This window comes from Phasianus colchicus, chromosome 8, assembly GCF_987193195.1.
Source record: "Phasianus colchicus chromosome 8, bPhaCol1.hap1.1, whole genome shotgun sequence".
Lineage (NCBI taxonomy): Eukaryota > Metazoa > Chordata > Aves > Galliformes > Phasianidae > Phasianus > Phasianus colchicus.
This window is the reverse complement of record NC_143443.1, coordinates 30879081-30897492: the sequence shown is the minus strand read 5'-3', so window position 1 is coordinate 30897492 and position 18412 is coordinate 30879081. Positions and strand designations below refer to the sequence as shown.

The 18412-nt window shown below is 38.9% G+C and overlaps 1 protein-coding gene across 1 annotated transcript; it reads right to left on the bottom strand.

Annotated features, from left to right (window-relative positions):
• Window positions 1-251: 251 nt before the first annotated feature.
• SEC23IP (SEC23 interacting protein) lies at window positions 252-18296 on the bottom strand. The gene is made up of 19 exons (XM_031597384.2): window positions 17802-18296; window positions 14829-15358; window positions 14335-14530; window positions 13937-14130; window positions 13415-13504; window positions 12154-12274; window positions 11756-11845; window positions 11181-11322; window positions 10373-10581; window positions 9620-9738; window positions 8850-9020; window positions 8406-8501; window positions 8026-8232; window positions 7216-7371; window positions 6602-6704; window positions 5470-5655; window positions 5061-5223; window positions 2584-2683; window positions 252-1291 (listed from the first exon to the last, which is right to left on the bottom strand). Exons 1-18 carry the CDS (start codon window positions 18289-18291, stop codon window positions 2602-2604), a joined length of 3345 nt encoding a protein of 1114 aa, XP_031453244.2. The 5' UTR covers window positions 18292-18296; the 3' UTR covers window positions 252-1291; window positions 2584-2601.
• Window positions 18297-18412: the final 116 nt, after the last annotated feature.

The following is an 18412-nucleotide window of genomic DNA, read 5'->3' as shown; positions in this document are numbered from 1 at the left end:
TCAAACATAAGAATAGAGCCCAGACAGGTGATGGATCATCATCCTTGAATAAGACCCTAAGCCACATAATTTAAGCTGACCCTGCTTTAAGCAGGGGAGTTGGACTAAAGCTCTCCAAAGGCCCCTCCAACCTACTCTGTGATGAAATACAGATTTTTTGCTGTAAAGACCCATGGGAAGTATTTATAATTGTAATAACTAAAGTATTTACACAAGAATGTGTATTTTACATATACTTAGAAAAAAAATACTGCATTTCAAAATGCATTTATTGCAATACCAGAAGCAAACAGTCAGTAGTAAAGTTAAGTTATTAAGAAAAGCCACAATTTGCATGTAAGTTGAAGTTAGAAGAAAGCTACAGAAGCTCAGTATTCAGAGACACAAACTCATGATTTCATGCAACCCTATTCATCTCAACTTCATTAAGAGGGCTGCTGATCTGGATCTAGATTATTATCTAATGTCCATATGTTTCATATTCCTGTACTTCCACTAAGTATTTTGAGAGATTAAATTGCAACGTCAAGTTAAGTATTTCAGTTCTCACAAGTGCAGCCTAGTTTCATTAAACTTTATCAATCATTTGACCAAAATGTAGTTTTAAACTGCTCTTTTCTAGAGGTATGAACACTGAACAACCCATAACAAACTTCTAACTTTTTTGAAATCAAAGTTTCATTTCTACTTAAAAAAAAAAAACCAAAAAACCAAAACAAATTCATAGCAGAAACTTAAAAAGATCTTTATAAAATCTCCATAACACTTACAATAGTAAGGAAAATTATTCTTGTTGCTAGTTTTTCGTAAATAGGAACAGCTTTGTGTAATCTGTATTAAAGGTGGTTATAACTACAGTTCATGTTTTATTACTAAAAGGTGGACCAATAAACACGTCAAGAAAAGCAGATTATTGCTGTTTCTCAACAAGTCCTTTTTAACAAGGATGTGCTGCCTTAGTAGACAAAGCATGTTTGACAGTCAGCTGAGTTAGGAGGGAGAGAAGTAATGACTTGCATGCCAGAGAACTCCTCAGTGATCACTTTATATTTGGCAACTGTACAATTTAACTGATTTATGAGACCAAAATCGTGTCATTCCATTCATCTCTTGAATGACAGGGCTGATCTTTTCAGAAGTAAGTTTGCTTGAAGTGACACAGGAAGGCAGAATCCGAGAGAGCTCTGGACTGCAGGAAAAATCAGATACTTATCCTGTCAGCTCTAACTATGCAAATAGCAGGTGTCCTTTGAAGCAGCTTTCACCAGGTCTGTCAGACCAACAGGTATGGCTGTGCAGAGAAAGCAGAACATGTATGAGGGAAATGTGAAATATATCAAGTTTTGTATGCCTGTAGTAGTACTAAGAAAATGAGATGTGCCAACATTCAATTCCAAGAGGACTCAAAAAGATCTATAAAAATCCATCCTTTTTTCTGATCAGTTTCTAAACACAAGAACTTCATGAAATGTACTTGTTTTGAACACAAACAGGCAATTACAAAGAGAAAAAGCTTACAACTGCTCATAGGATGTCATACACTATACACTTTAATTAGCTACTAGATCGTTAATGCTTGTAAGTTATCCTACTGTATTCAGAGATACTAGTAAAGATGCTTAGTTTGTATCTGAGCTTTTAATATGTTGATGCATCCCCCCAGAAGTGGGACATACGAAAGGAGTTATCACTTACTAAAAAGGAGAAGGGCATAGTGACTTAAATCTTCCAAGTTACACAGTGAAAGATACTCCTCTGAACATAAAAATAAACTTCTAGTGGTATCTATGCTTATTAAAAGAAGGACAACATTCTCATTTGCAAGAGAACTTCAAAAGCATCTCAGCATTTTCAACCAAGCAATCAAAAGAGATACAGGAAATGAAAACGCTTCCACAAAAAATGTCTTCAGTTCACATATTAGAGTTACATCAAACATTTCTTTACAAATCTTACACAAAGCATTTTATTACTGTTACAAGAAGAGCAGCTTAAAGATGACCTAGAAGTAAACCAAGTCACTCATACAAAAGACTTTTTTTTTTTTTAAATACCATTAGTATTATTTCAGTGAGTAGAAACAAACAAATCCTGGTAGCTACTCACTGATTGCTAGTGCAACTGATTCTTCTTGTATGTGAATTTAGCTCGGTTAACACTACTGACTCAGTAACTTACCAACAAAAACATTATAAGACAGAACACTACACAAACATACTGTAAGGCACTGCACCGTAAATGAAACCTCATCATATCCAATATCACCAAGCTCCTACATTTCACTAAACATTCACTGAACAGCTGGACTAAGAAGAAATAACATTAAATAGAGACCACATTTCAGAGCTGTGCTGGCAATTATCACCTCATATCAAGAACTCTGACATAAAATAGCTTTTCAGAAAGGAGAAGAGAGCACTTAAAGATTTCTTCTGCATTTAAACATCTAGAAATGTTTTTTTCAGATGACACTCTGCAGCTACCTCCTTCATAATTTAAACTCCAGAGAAAAAGTGGAAAGTAAGGAGATCTAAGCTGCAGCTGAGTTTGTTATAAATGTGTGTTATCTTAGAATAAACTTACAAATCATGTATCTATGCATCAATGTTGTGGCTGCTCAGGATTGATATTCATAGTCCTGTATATTTCTTTGAGAAACAGCAAGGCAGTGTCTTCAGATTCCCTATGAAGTATTACAAAAAAAAAAAAAAAAGTTAATTTGGCATGGATCACATTCTAACCCATGTCAGGCACACTTCATCCCATCCCAGTTCATGCAGACTGTTCAGAGAGTTATTACCCCAGTCTCTATCTTTCAGGAATGTGGCCTTTCTTCTATCAACCTCCTTTTTGAGTCACAACTCTGCATCAGTTTTACATTCCCTCTGGAATAAGCCCCAGCCAACATACTTACCTTTTACTGCTGCATTTTCCTTTCTGTGTTCTCCCTAACTCTTACTATACTGCAGTTTGAAATCTCCTTCTCCATCCATTTCTTTGATGTTATTCATTTGGCTTAAATCTCCCCAAATAGCCTATCACTTACTCCTGCCCAGTTCTATCAGCAATATTCTATTTTTCTGCTAATTGGTTCATGCTTTCTTGTTCATAGGCTGTAACAAACATCCATAGCCATCTTCTGCACTTTACCTCCAAAGAAACAAAAGTATTTTTCACATCATTTAAACACTAAGATAATTCAAGTAACATGTTTCAAAATTGTTTTACCAGCTCTTCTTAAAATCAAAGCTTCAGGCCATCTGAATTTAAATTCAAGAAAAAGAAGCATCCATGTTATGTCTATAAAGTGTTATATAAGCACAAAAACCAGTACCACTATAAGAGAGTAACAATCACTGGAGAGAAAAAAAAAAAAAAAACACACAATTCACCAGGCAAATTTAAACAAAGCTGCAGCAGTAGTTAGATAATAACACCTCATGCTTTAAAAGAAATTGGACATGGAGATAGCAAAGACTACTTAGACCATCAGAACTGCAACCCTCCAAATGCAGAGAGCATCTTTTACAGAAAACCTGTAGAGTGTTAAACATGCAAGCCAAAGATCTACAGACATTTTCAACAGTCTAGTATGGAGATAGCAACCACATTTCTCAGTGTTCTCTGCTACTGAACAAGCAAGCAAACAAGCAAGCAGAGAGGTCTGCACCCTGCAACACAGACTGTTTAAGGCATTTCCTCACCACCTCCTGAGGAAGAAACAAACAAAAAAACTCACATATTTAGGTCACGAATGACCAAAGAACCCAGACATGGCTAGATATGCTTTTAAATTTCAGCAATGACCGGCTGCCACCTTGTGGAATAAAGCTCCTTTCCTTCAGCTCTACCTGCAAAACAGCAGTGCCACCGCTGGGTCACCAACTGCTTGGGAGCTCTGTTGGAGCAAACCAGTGCCTGGCTGCACTGCAGCTTTGATAAACCTTTCTGCAGGCAGTTACTGATCACTCGCTATGCAAGTGAGATGAGCTTTTCTAAGATCCTGCAAGTAATGCTTTCACATTCTGTACTTCACCCTCTGGAAAATTGCTCGCTTCTCAACTTTTATCCATCAATAATAAAATCTTTAAAGTAGAAAACACAAAAGCATAGAGAACTGCTTGCTCCATTCCTGCTAAACTCAGAAAGAGTGACAAGTATTTTGGTTACTTAGAGACAGGAGAAGTCACACCCCTTTACTCAACAGCATTTTGCATAAGCCAGCAACTGATATCCCAGCTTGTTTGCTTTTTTTTACCTATGAAGTTGCTGTAGCATTGCCAGATACAGCTTACACACCCTCTGTTCTACAATTCCACAATCTGTGTATTTTCACATGTGCTTAATTATAACATCCTCCCTTTGAAACATAATCACTTAAAAAGAAGCAAGTTCAAATGCAGACATGGCAACAGCATAGTGCAGGTCTACACGATGCCAAAATCTGCTCCTTTTCTACAAGTTGTTCTGTATATGAGCAACCACTGTCTACATATGGTAAATCACAGTCATCCTAATGTACAGGAAAATCTGCTAATCTGCTATGCCTTTTTCTTCCTTTGCTTTGTTGAGCTTTAGCAGCACAGCATCAATATCTGATACTTTCACTTCAACACAAAGAGGTAATTAAGTTTTACTATACATTGAAGTCTAATACAGTTCCTTCACAAATAGTCTTATTTGAAAAGCTACAGATGGCAAATTGCTCACTATGCTCTCCTTTTTTAAAAGATTGTACTAAAGGTATGTGCTTTGACTTTCAAAGTTCAATAGACCAATATGCAATGTCCTGATGGCAAACAGGACTATAGATTTGTTTACACTGTGCAAATGCACACTATTTTACAATGAAACTAGCTAACAGGGAAATCCAGGTAGGACATCTTGAGAATGACATTCCTGAGTAATTATATATACTGTCTGCCTTCACATTTGACTTGTCTCAATTATTTGATCATCCTGAAAATAACAGATTTAACTTCACAATATAGCCTGAGTGGGAAGAAAACATCTTCCCAAATGGGAGACCATTTCAGAATTAAGTGATGAGGACCTCTTACCAGTAGCACAAATGACTCTGTAAAGCAAAAAGGTATTCATTGAAGCTTTCTATTGGTTTTTCTTGTAGAACATAATCGATGCGTCGTCCTCCATTCAGCATTCCAACCTTCACTGTAAAATCCTCATCTTTTGGAAGGTCTGGACTTTCAGTGATCTTTTCAGCTACAATTAAAGATTTTAAGATTTTAACTATTTTCAAGCACAGCTTGACTATTGACTATAATTAAGGATAATCACTCATTTTCCCTGCCACAATTTCCAAGCACTTGCAATTAGACAATTATAGCAGTCTCAGCTGACTAGGATGGCATTGCATAAACTAGAAATTCAACAGCAAGTGCTAGAATACTCAAGCTTCTATTAACTGGAGAACAATAAATAATAAAACTAAAAAACGCGTCCACGTACCTTCTACCACTTGCTTTTCCTCTTCCTCTTTAATTTGGTTAGCAACTTTCTCCAGTTCTGCTTGTAGCTGAGTTGAAGATGTATGAGCACGTGCAAATTCATTAAGGGTCTGCCATGCACTCTTCAAAGAGCTGATAAAACCCTGTTTCAGATCAGATCCCATTCGAGACAGAGAGTCTTTCAACTCTAGAAAGAACATCACAGCAAAAGTACTTAAAACATTCAACTAAAACCAGAATTATTAAGCCCCATTCAACAAACATTTCAATTGTTATGAGAAACAGGCCTGTAATATCATAAACATGTATTTCTTGCACCTCTACTCTATTTAAAAGGATGATATACAATTAGTGCACCATTATTTCTCACTAAATGGGTTAATGAATTAACACAGTAAATGTGCTAACAGCAACTAAGCTGTTAAGTACTGATGGCAAGCACTGAACAAAAGAGAGCTCTCCCCAACAACTCCTCTAACACTCAATTGGTTGATGGCTAAATGGTTAGATTCACATTGCTCTGTTATATCAGGAATCAGAGCTTTCCATGGAACATTCACCCAGATCTAAGAAAAATCAGTCTTTCTTGTAAAGAGATACAGACCATATTTTTTTTCCTTTATTACATACACTTTAAGAGTTGCAACCTAAAACATTCCTAAGCAAGTACCTCGTCTAGCCTAGGAAAATAGACTGATTTTAACATACCATTCTAAAGCACAGATGCTACTGAATTTCTTTATCCAAGACCCTGAATGAAGATGGACTTTCAAAAGGGTCCTGAACTGTTGCACTGTTAACTGAACAGTAAAGCTGACATTCTTTAAGTAAGCAAGATTTAAGTCACTTTAGTCCAATTTATATTCTTGAGCAATAAAATTCCAACCCCTGCACTGGGGAAAAAATCTGCATTTTTTTCCTGAACATTTCCAATACTGAAAAATCTGGTTAAACATCTAATGGAGGTCATCTGGGACAAGGTAAAAAAAAAAGAAAAAAAAACAATAAAAACCATCTAACAACACAAAGACAGGTACCTGGACACACAGTCTCCTGAAACTGTATGATATTCTATTGCTTCAAACAAGGAAGTTAGGAGTTTGATCCATAATTTACATAAGTTTATTTTTTACCTAGATGAAGTCTTTTTCTGCCTTTGTGGTGTGGAATAAGAACTGGTTTTAAACTCAAGTCTTCAATGATCATTGGTTCTATCCTGTAAGCTACTGGATCAAGCTGTTAAGAAATAACAAAATGATGTTAGTTATCAACCAACCTGTCACTGTCTAATTGTTATTCAAGACAGGACAGAAAAAGACAAACATACTGCATTTACAACACCTGTCAGAATTTCTAAGTTTCCCAGAATCTATCTGGAAACTAAAAAAAGCCCTGTAAATAGCTCAAATAAAACATTTTTACAAAAACATCCTGAAAGGTTTGAGATTAATGAAGAAAAAAACCAAAAACTTTGGTTAAGCTCTAAAAATGAAGAGGACAAATATTATCAAGCTATATGTAGGCATGGAACCTGTAATGCTAACTCTAGTTTTTTTGTAGTAAATATCATAGATATCTAGAATATTTATTCCAAATGGGTTACTCTGTTTTTTTTAAAAGTGTACCTATGGGGAAATGAGGTGTAATGCTCTGAGTTTAAAAAAAAAAAAAAAAAAAGAAAAACTTAGTATTCTGTATTGTGGTTTGCATCAGCTAAAATCAAAACCCAGAAGTACTGCTTACTCACTGGATGATAGATATTGAAGAAACCCTTGCAAGTAGGAAGCCTGTAGTTCTCATCAATCTTTTCCAGTCCTCGTACAGTTAGGAACACACCAATAGGAGAACCAAGAGCAAAGAATGTATCTGGTTCAAAGTCCAGTGCATTGTAAACTACCGAAACCTATCAGACAAAAGGCAGAAAAATAATCTCTCAGCACTGCCAGCTAATTAATATAATGCTTAACTAGGAAGGAAAAACAAGACATTTATTAAATCAAACACATGCTGACAAGTACCTCCAAGACGTTTCAGCTGTTCCATTCCATACTAATACTGTAGTATTGTATATGTGAATTACTATAATGTGATTTTTTTTTTTTTTTAAACTTTACATTATAGGTAGATACAGAAAAGTTAAAAATCGATATTTATTTGAATAGGAAGCACTCAAAGCTTCTTCTTTAAGCTTTGAGTTAAGCTTGAATTAAGATTGAGGTACAACTTAAATATAACAGCACACATAGACCAATTTAGGCCATTCAGTACCACAGCATTCTTACCATTCTGATTTTGGAACAGGACACTTTTTATAACTCACTCACTGGTGAAAGTACAATTGTAATTGTACTGGTGTCCTCACTATAATAGTATTTTTCAGTAATCTGATCCACTCTGCCAGCACTCACTCTCACCAAAAGCTCCTTGTAAACATAACATCTGCACAACAACCAAGGGACGTAACTCAAAGTCATCAACGTTGAATGAGTGAAATACACAAAAACAAGCAGAAGGATAACACTGTTCCAGATGGTTGTTTAAATTTATGTAGTCTCACCTGACCAGTTCCAACTTCAAAGTACTCATAGTCAACATTCACAGAAGAAACAGATGCACCAACTGGAAGCTTCCTCTTTGAGTGCTGCTGACCAGACTCTGAAGGTGAGACAGAAGTAACTGTTTCTTTTGCTTTCTGGGGAGCTTCCTGTGTTTGGAGCATGGCAGCCAATGCTGCTTTCTTCTCTGCTGCAGCTTTCTTTTGTTCCTTTTGAGACAGGTTTCAAGACCAGAAAAAAATAAATATTTTTTCCACATTTATCAAAATTCTTCTAATATGTTGTTAACAAGTGTGTTAAAGAACAGAAGTTACTTAATAACAAGAAAGTCACTTACACTTGCTTAACAACTCTTTATTTCACTCCTGAAAAGTGAATTTACCTGCTTGGCTGCTCTGTCTTTTACAAAATTGGCTATTTTCTTTCTTGGTCCAAGAGGTATCCCCATTTCCTTCAGGTCATCAATTGTACACATCAGCTTAAAAACAAAACACAAATATATACAAAGTACACTTAATAACTTTTCTAGTAACATATATCATTTTTTACTGACAAATGAAATAATTAGAAGACATTTTACAAAGCTACAGAAATTACAAAAATGTAAGAATACAAAACATAGTGACATAATATAATTGAAAAAAAAAAAAAAACACTCCAAATCATATAATATATAGTCTTCATGTCTAGCATTATGTTACTTTCATGACTACTTTCATGCCTGACAGTATACTGAGGCAAAAGAAGAAAACAGCAAACAAACAAGAACAAATCCAACACCTACACCCTGGTATAACCCCCATGATCCAACTGAACATTATCGTACCAGAGATTCCATGTCAATTCGCTCCTTTTCAAATGTGTTTGCATACTCTGATAAACTCAGCATCTCCAGAGTCTTCTGCAAAGTAGGAACATCATCATCTACTTCAGGCTCACAGAGGTCATCACCAGAAGTAGTAATTGAGGAGCCCAAGGAACTGGTATCTTCAGTCATCTTAAAAGGACAGCACAGAGAGTCACATCAGACAGTAACAAGTCAATACACAGCAAATAATTACAAATTCTGTTACCTGCCCTTAGAAGCACTCATATTTATATAAGCTTTGTTAATCTAAGCTCATTTTTAGTAAAATACAGTACAGATTTTCTGTTAATAACAGAAATTATACATTTAAAAATTGTATAGAAGAAAGAAGACAAAGGCTTCTTGAGCTTTCGAGCACTTAAACATGTATTTCCATTAACGATCAAACAGATGGACACTGCATCAAGATGACAACAAATAGATTCATTCTTTCCTTCTTGGAAATCTCTCTATCACTCAGATTCTACAAAGACAAGTCATGCGTCCACAAGACCAAAGATAATGCTCATTATCAAATACCAGGACTACTCTACTCTGAACTTCAAGGAAAGGCATATAGTTTGTACCGAGATTTGACAATGTTTACAAAATGGCACATTACCATTAATATGTCAAAACATACCATCAAAACATGCAGCACTGTTTCAGTCAGTAAACTCTGGCCACTAGAGAAAAAGTTGCTGAAATTATCAGATCTACTTGCCTGGGAAGATTAGTATGCAAGTTACCTGTTTATCTTGAACAGACGTATCCTTTTCAGTCCCATTAACACCAGAGAAAGGTTCAGTATTTACTGATGAAGCCAAGTCTTTCTGGTTAGATAATATGTCAAACAGAATTAAGGAACCTGGAAACACAAATAAAGTTGCTTTAAGAAAAGTTTTAGATACTCCTGTGCCAAAGTAATAAGCAAGAATTAGATACAGCAGTAATAGCAACATATAAATTGATCAAAAAAATTGCTGAACTTAAATACACACGTTAACATAGCAGTAAAATGCAAACAAGATCTTTTTCGTCTCTTTCTGTTCAAGTGGAATGCAGTTGTTAATATTAAACTACCTTTCAACCATCTTAGATGGAAGATGGATAGGTCTTACCAAACTGAAGGAAAAATACCAGCCCAAACCAAAGTAAAATAACTTTTATAAAGTTGTATGTTGTGTTCCAAAAAATGACCTTAGTTTTACTAAGTGGGTTACCTGTCTAAGATGACACTAGATAACCAGTTAACTTTTAAACTCAGATTAGATATTAAGTCCTCATGAAGAAAATTAAGACAGGTCAAACATACACGTATCCAGGAGTTACAAACTTTCTTGCAAATCTTTATAAATGCAGCTATTGAGAAGGGCTTTATTTTCAGTCTGAAAGACAGGCATGAACTATCAGCTAAGTTCAGCCTTCCACTTCACAAAGGTTCCACTTTCCTTCATGTAGGAATGCTGTTTTTATTTTAAATCAGTGCCTTAAATAATCACCTAAACTGTGTCCAGCCACAGAGACTCCTCCTTTGAAATCTGGATTGCGACTCATGAAAAGTGCATACAAACGGTTCATTTCCATCCCTACTTTATCCACAATCGTCTGACAGTAGGTGGGGCTGTTGTAAAACAGGATGTCAAGGAGGGTTTCGTTGGTGAAGTGGCGCAGGCGTCCAATCGATGGCAAAGTGATTTTTTTGATGTTCCTAGTTAGAACACAGAATTGTTAGAAGTAGTAGGTAAGTAGTCTGTTAACTTCTGAAACAACAGATCAGAGCTGCAATCTAAATACTACAGATAGGGTCTTTAGAGATATTTTCAATAGCATGTAGTTTTCTGGCCTCGTTGCAAATTCATACGTTAGTGCTCAAGGAATGAGCAAAGGGCTTAATGCCTTCCTCAGAAAGAGGACCCTGATATCTCCTATAGTCAGGCTTGAGACTGCAGGAAGGCACAGGAGAGACAACTAGCCACTGAGAATGGAACACACCTGTTGCTGTACTACACATTCACTCTCATAAGTGTTTCATGTATCAATTGCATTAGCCACTCCCATGAAAATGCTGTACCAAATGTACAGCACGTGTATAGATACAAATCCTGTTACTCAGCATCATGAAAAATAATACAAAATATTCCACATCTTTCCAATTTTCCCTACACTGTACAACAAAGTGATAATTACAAAAAAAAAAGCAGTATTTTTTGTAACACACTCAGACATTCGTTCATCTAGCCTAACAAGCACATTAATTTCTCTAGTTATTTCTACAAAAAAAAAAAAAAAAGATGAACATATACTCACCTGTCTACACCTGTTGCATCTCCATGCAGAGAGCTATGCCAGTGAACTGGAAGGAACTCCACCCTGCTCACTTTACCTTCCTCTAAAGATTTCTTAAAGTGAGTCTGCAGCAACTTCAGAGAAACGGTTCTAAAATCATCAACTGTAGAGAAGCAGAGTAATGAAAACCTGACAGTAAAGGTATTCAAGAAGTACACAATTACTAACATTCTTTTTTTCCCCTTAATTGCAACAGACATAATCAAAATACAAATTAAGGAAACTACAAAGTGGAAAAACCTTTCCAAGAATTACTCAATTTTTCTTTTTTTTAAAGTGCCTTTCTTGTAAGCTTCTCTTTTTCTCACAACAGTGCATTTTTACTCTAAGATCAGTCCACACACAGCCTTCTTAACTCACTCAGCTGTCTTAAATAAATAAGCCCAAAGAAATCCACACACAACCAAACACACCCCAACATCCACTAAAAATCTTTTCAGTTTTTTGTCTTTTTTAAAGACATACTTATCTGAAAGATAAGCTATCTACAATTAACAGTTAAGAATAAAACTGCAATTAAACAAGGAAAAACTTACCACATTCAACAATGCTTCTAAATCTCAAGTCACAGACAGGACCGATGCCATGAACCATAAACACCAAATGGTCAACTTGGGCCATTTCTCCTGTTGAAAAAGAAAAAGGAAAAAATCAGAGTACCAATCTTTACTACACTAGTGAAGTTTAGAGTCAAGCATTCTTAACCTGCTTCAAAAAGCCCATTATATACCATGGTTCAAGATATCACACAGTCCACAAGACTGCTTTGATTAGAAAACCACATCAATGAATTACAGCTTAGATTATGGAGCAATTTTAATCTTTAGACTCTAAACATGATCAGCATTTTGCTGCTCCACTCACTATCATCCAACTTTTGCACTGAACCAAACCTACTGCTCAAGATGCAGCCCCACATACACTAACCACATACCATCAGGTATTTCATCATGGTCATCATCAATTCCACGTTTTACTACCCTTGGTCTTGCCTGACCATCTTGAGAGGTGCCCCATTCATCTGATGTGGCAGAAGGCTGGAACTGAACTATAACCTGAGAAAGAATACATTTACCATTATAAATACAAAACCTACCATTATAAATACAAAACCAAACAAAATCAACAAAAAACACAGCCTTTTAAAACCTTCTCCACAGTTTTCCTTAAATGAGACTCTAGACCCTGAAGTAACACAGATAAGTCTCTTTAGTCTGAGAAGCAACCAGATGACTTACACTAAAGTAACCATTAGTTGAAAATGCTGGCCTGCTCTGCAATTCTTAACAATTTCAATCCCTCAGACGCCTCTTTCTTGGATCCCAGTGCCCACTCTTCCTTATCAGTTGGCTATTTTTTGTGAAGAAACTGACTGTTTCCCCTATTTACAATTATTCTAATTTAAGGCAAAAAAAATTGATCAGTCCTCATCAGAGGAAGGAAAACATTTGAAGGAGCATAAAGACCTTAGAAAACAATTAATTCACTAGCATGACTGTTTATAGTCACTAGCACAACAGTGTCACATCATATTTATGACACTAAGAGTTTTAAGTGCTTCTTCTCTAGGGTTTTCCTTCTTAACCTACATTAGTATGTGGTAAATATAGGAGTAACTGTGATTCTGATATATATGTATTTTTAAATTTCATGTATTATTGCATCTGTGATAAGAGAACAGTTAACAACACTGCTCAATAAGTCTGAAGTCCACAGTTAAATCACAAGACACTGCTAGCAGAGCATTTACAGTACAAAAAAGATTTAGTTAGAAATTCTACTTCCTCATGGCCTAGAAATAGCTGCAGTGAAAGACTTTGTGGCTTAAATATTCAAGCTAATTTTTACAGTTTGATTAATGCTCTTCTTCATATGAAAGCTTAGCTTTAATTAACCTCAGACAGTCTCTAGCAACTGGAAAGTAATTAAAATTGCCTCCTGCTCGCTGCCAGTTACACTTAGCAAATATTTCAGCCATTTAACCCTTATTCTTTCAAAGTACCAGGATGCACTGTATTTTAGTCAGGTCACAGCACATTGAAACAAGATTTTAGTTTCTATAAGCATTTTTATCTTAAACGCACACATACTCAAAACAATTAACAAGTCAATTTCAAGCAAAATTAACATTGCATTATCTTTATACTCATTCAGCCCAATGTGTTCTGCAAGAACCAGTTGCCAGAACCTATTACCTTGGGATTATGCATAACAATTGTCTCCCCATTTGGGAATTCAAGTCGACGATGCCATTGATTTGTAGTTACAGCCCTTTTATATTCTGCCTGAAACAGTAAACAAGTTAAATTGAGAAGGCATTTTCATTTCATGTCTTTTTTGGTCATGCACATTATCTGTAATGTTAACGTTAGAAGTTATATAGTTTTATCTATACAATGAGTGACATGGCTCAGTACACATGGTGGGGATGGTTTGAGGATTGAACTAGATGATATTAGTGGTCTCTTCCAACCTTAGCGATTCAAAGCATCACAGATGAAGCACTATACAGGTTGACTTAAGGCCACAACAGGACAGGACCACTGCATGAGCAATTAACTATTCTGGCCGTTCCACTTTCCAGAATTTGCTTACTTACATTCCAGAAATTACACTTGGGGAATCATTTTAATGAAACAAAAGGAAGTAATTCTACAATCATAAATAAAAAGTACTTCTAAGTTCTTCATGAAGCTTATGTAAAAAGTAATACCTACCTCTAGCTTATCACTAAAATCCTCAGTGTAAGGAATAAAGCGGCTATCCTTCTCTCCCTTATAGAACCACATGCATCTTCTCACTTCTGAAGGCTCTTCTTCCCAGTAAACAGCTTTCCTCATTCTGTCATACAGGTACACATCATAGCGTCCGCCGTCAGTGCTCAGAACCACACTCTCAGGATCAGGCTGGACTGTGACACAAAAGTTACCCTCAGATACAATACAAACGTGTGCATTCTTTTTTCCTCTCTCATTCCAAGGCCCCAGTCATTACTATGACTGACACTAAGTCATTAAGACAGATATTTATATCATGGAAGAGAAGTTTAATATCTTTCATCTAGTTCCTTCTGCTCACCTCTGAAGAAGATACAATTAAAATCTTTGTAACTTACCAGAATTATAGACTTCCTCTAGTTTTGCAGAATCCAGAATGCTGAATGGCATCCATATTTGCTTGTCCTCCACCTCTTTACAGTAAAACCAGTGTGGCTGAACTGGCTCATATTGGTTCTGTGGCAGAACAGGAGGTGCTTGGACCAGAGGACCTGCAGGTCTGGGAGCTCGGAGTTGTGACTGAGACTGAGGAAACTAAAAATACATACCTCTCAATTTTACAGGCTTTTTTTTTTTTTTTTTTTTTTTTTTTTAACAGAACTAATTCATCCTTTGCAATAAAGAGCACTCTGAGCCTTTATTTCTGTTTTCTAAGAACATTCTCTTTCAATCAGAAAATAGTATAGACAAACTGCCTGTTGCTTACATTTTTGAAAACTTGCATGTTCCCAATTACAGGATAGATCTTTAAGGTAAAATATGCAATTCAAAAAGGAATAGTGTCTTAAATTGTTAAATTCTAGTAGTACCACATCAGGAACAATTTACTTACCTGTGTCAATGGCCCTGGAGGTGTCTGATACATCTGGACAGGTGGGACAGAGGATGGTGGGTGAACAGGTGGGGTTGATGCATGACTCTGCTGTAGTTGTGGTGGAGTAAGGTATGGGTTGGCTCTGCTGCTCAGGGTGGTGTGGCGGTAAGGGTTATACCCCTGCTGAGATGGAAGAGCAGAAGCATTTGCAAGTGGGGGACAGCACTGTTGAGGAGTTTGATAACCTGTGATTCCTACTTGTGAAGTAGGTGGAGGACCAGAAGAGGACTGTGACTTGGGAAGCTGTGGAGAAAAGGCATTTTGCCCATCCTGTGACCCAGTCACAAGTGGAAGTGAAGTTGGAGGCCTGGAGAAGGCTACTGCTCCAACAGGTGGTGCAGAAGATGTTAAGGGCAGCTGCCCAATGCTTCCAAATGGGTCACTGCTACTGGGCACTTGAGAGAAATAGTTGAAAGTCTGTGGAGGATTAGGGCTGGCAGAAGTCTGACCCAAGAAGCTGTCCTCTTCGCCAACATCTGCAGAATCATCTGCAAAGACAAACAACACAAAAAGATGTCCAGAGAGGTTCAAACAAATCAGCATATGTAGACAAAATGTTCTGTAATGTTATGAGCTATTTCCAAAACCCTACTGGACTATCTGAAACCAAAAGTATTATAAATCTTACGTATCCTTGAAGATTAGATGTGCCATAAAGTTAAACAAAGGATGCCAAGTCTTCAAGAACATCTAAAACAGACCACAAAAGCCATTCTGTGTTCATAGATAAAGCAACAAAAACTAAAAGTTTAAGAGGCCAAAGTATGACTTAAATTAGAACCTTTCCAAGCCACCTTGTCAAAGAAACATGCTTCCATGGCACTAAAATCCCCTTCAATCTCCCTTATGCCTACCAAGTACAAGAGCAGCTTTGCTTTATTTCCTCTCACTATAAAAACAGACACTAAGAATAGAACCTTACTCTCTAATGCTTAGGCTTCCAAGATCTCACTTAAAAGTAGGGATTAAGGACATTCCCAAGCAGACTGTGCCTACTGGTGATGACTCTTAGCAACTTAAGGCCATTCCTCACCTGACCCATCAGCAACACCCTCTCTCAGTTTCCCACTGTACTTGTAAGGTAGCCAAAATTCATCACTCCAGTTTATCTGATAAGCAAGATTCATCACAAGAAAGAGTTAGTCCGGTTCTGTCTAAGAACCTTACTCTAGGTTTGTGCAAGAGGTGAATCTCTGGTACAGGAAAATAAGTCCCCATCCTGTGTAATTGCAGGAAAGGGCTTAAAATCCTGTCATGTCTGTCTATTTGCACTGTAAGAATAAAAACCAGCTCCTGGTCAGCGGCAGCTTTCTGCTTTGCACTGATCCAGTAGAAATTGGAAAACTGCTTGGTTTTCCAATTTCTACTGGATCAGTGCAAACTTGATGCAGTTTGTTTGCAAGTGCAGACTTGAGCCCAGCAATAAACTCAGCTGAGTGTTGAATTGTCTGAGCATCACTGCCTGCCTGAGGGAACAGAACCTCCCAAGCACCCAAAGCAATTTACTGGAAGTCATAAGAGCATTATTGTCTGCTCTGGCAGTCAAATAATCCCCAGACAGCGGGGATGAATCCCCCATTACTGCTTCTCTGCCTCTCAGTCCCTAGGCAATGAGAGACCAGCAGCTTATTACCAGCAGTATTCCTCTCACGTTCAATGACTGTGTGACAGCCTCCTGTGCATCCCTCACACATAATACCTTGTCACTCACAGACTGCCACCTGATAATCCCAAGTGACAAAAGTCCAAGTCCTCATTGGGATCACTCTACCTACAGTAAGGATGTTACTTCATCTCAACCAGAGAACACATTTTCTGTCTTCAAACTGTATAGCACAAAACTGTTACTGCTACTCACTCTTCAAAATGCAACAGATGCATGCATGTACACAGCTTCCAAACGTCAGCTTTCACATGGATGTCAAACAATTCCTGATGTAGTTTCTCATAACAATTCAGGATTCAAACTCAAGGACCCATCCTTTCCTGCTTCAGGATTCAAGATGTAAAGTACTCTATGCATCCATGTCCTTGTGACAGCTGGGTAGTCAAGGTGAATGGAAGCGATGACAGAAGTAGAATATAACAGGATGCCCCTCCCTTGAACGTGGCATAACCTCAGTAGATCTCTAGCAATTAATTTCACTCCAGTTGCAAAACTATGAACCTTCATCCAATCAAAAATTCAGCAAAAAGGAGAGCGCACAACTAATCACATCTTACTACTGAAATCCCATCAACAGATTCCCTCCCTCGCCACGTGAGAGCCACTCACATAATGCTAATTTCCAGACCTGCACTTAAAAACTGTAAGGATTGCACAAGCTCAGTTAGTACACGTGTCAGCTACCTATTTTAGATAAGTAGGAATGATATTTTAATGCTCTTATTCCCTCTCTCTCCCCCTGAAAACGTGGAACATCTAAAAAACATTCTGAAGCCGCACTTGCCAAGGATGTTTTTAAGCCCACAGGGATGTACTGCATTCATTTCCCTAGCTAAGGCATGTCAGCGTTGAAATCAAGCTTTGGATTTTGATCTGAGTGTGGAACCACAGACTCATTAAGGTTGGAAACGACCACCAAGATCATCCAGCCCCTCCCCACATCCCTCAGTGCCCCAACCCACAGCTCTGTACACCACAGACTCGGTGACCCCCGTCTCCCTATGCAGCTGTGCCTTCAAATACCCCACCTCAACCTTCCCTGGTGCCAAATTAACACGGAAATCTCCAGTTCCCGCTTAGCACGCTGTATCCGCACGGGGAAAAGGAAAAACGACGCGGGACAGGCGCTCAGGGAAGATGAGGGTCACACTGAGGCAGGAGCTGCTGCCGAAGGGAAGCGCGGCACGGAGCCCCGAGCACAGCGGGACAGGAGCGGCCCCTCAGCCCCGCACGCCACAGCGCCCGCCCCTCGCAGCGCCCCATACCCGCCGTGAGCAGAGCGGGGCCCGGCGGCGCGGCCGGCGCCTGGCTGACCGGGATGAAGGGCACGGTGAAGTTGAATTCCGTAGCGGAAGAAGCGAAGAGAAGGTTGGTGCCGGCACCGGGCTTCGCCGCCGCCATGGCTGCGCCCCGTCCACGTCCCTTCCCGGCGGCGGCCCGGCCCCTTCCGCCCTCATCCCGCCCGCCTTTAAGATGGCGGCCCCGCGGGCGGGCACGGCGGGAGGAGGAAAAGGGAGGGGCGGGAGGAAAAGGCGGGTTCGGATCGCGCCGCCATTGCTGCGGCCGCTCTGAGAGGAAGAGGAGGGGGAGAAGGCGGAGGGCGGAAGTCCGCGGTCCCCGCGCTGGGCTGGCGAGCGGGAGTTGGCGGTTGCGGGGCGCTGGGGAGGCGGCGGCGGCAGCCTTCGCCCGCTTCGCTCCCGCCATGCCGTGCGTGGCCGACTGGCTCAACAACCCCTTCAGCATCGTGCAGGGCATCTTCGGTGAGCGCGGGGCCGGGCGGGGCCGGGAGCGAGCCGGCGGGAGGGCCGCGGGGCCGGTGCCTCCTTCCCGCCGGGAGCGGCGCGGGGCCGAGGCGCGGTGCCGCCGGGTGCTGCGG

Excerpts from the sequence above, each read along its gene's own strand:
- SEC23IP (XM_031597384.2), bottom strand. The coding sequence starts at position 18,291 with ATGCCCTGCACGATGCTGAAGGGGTTGTTGAGCCAGTCGGCCACGCAC. Across the intron at positions 14,531-14,828 it reads CTCCAGGGCCATTGACACAG|TTTCCTCAGTCTCAGTCACA; the intron begins GTAAGTAAATTG and ends ATGTATTTTTAG. Across the intron at positions 11,323-11,755 it reads TAGAAGCATTGTTGAATGTG|TTGATGATTTTAGAACCGTT; the intron begins GTAAGTTTTTCC and ends GCTTCTCTACAG.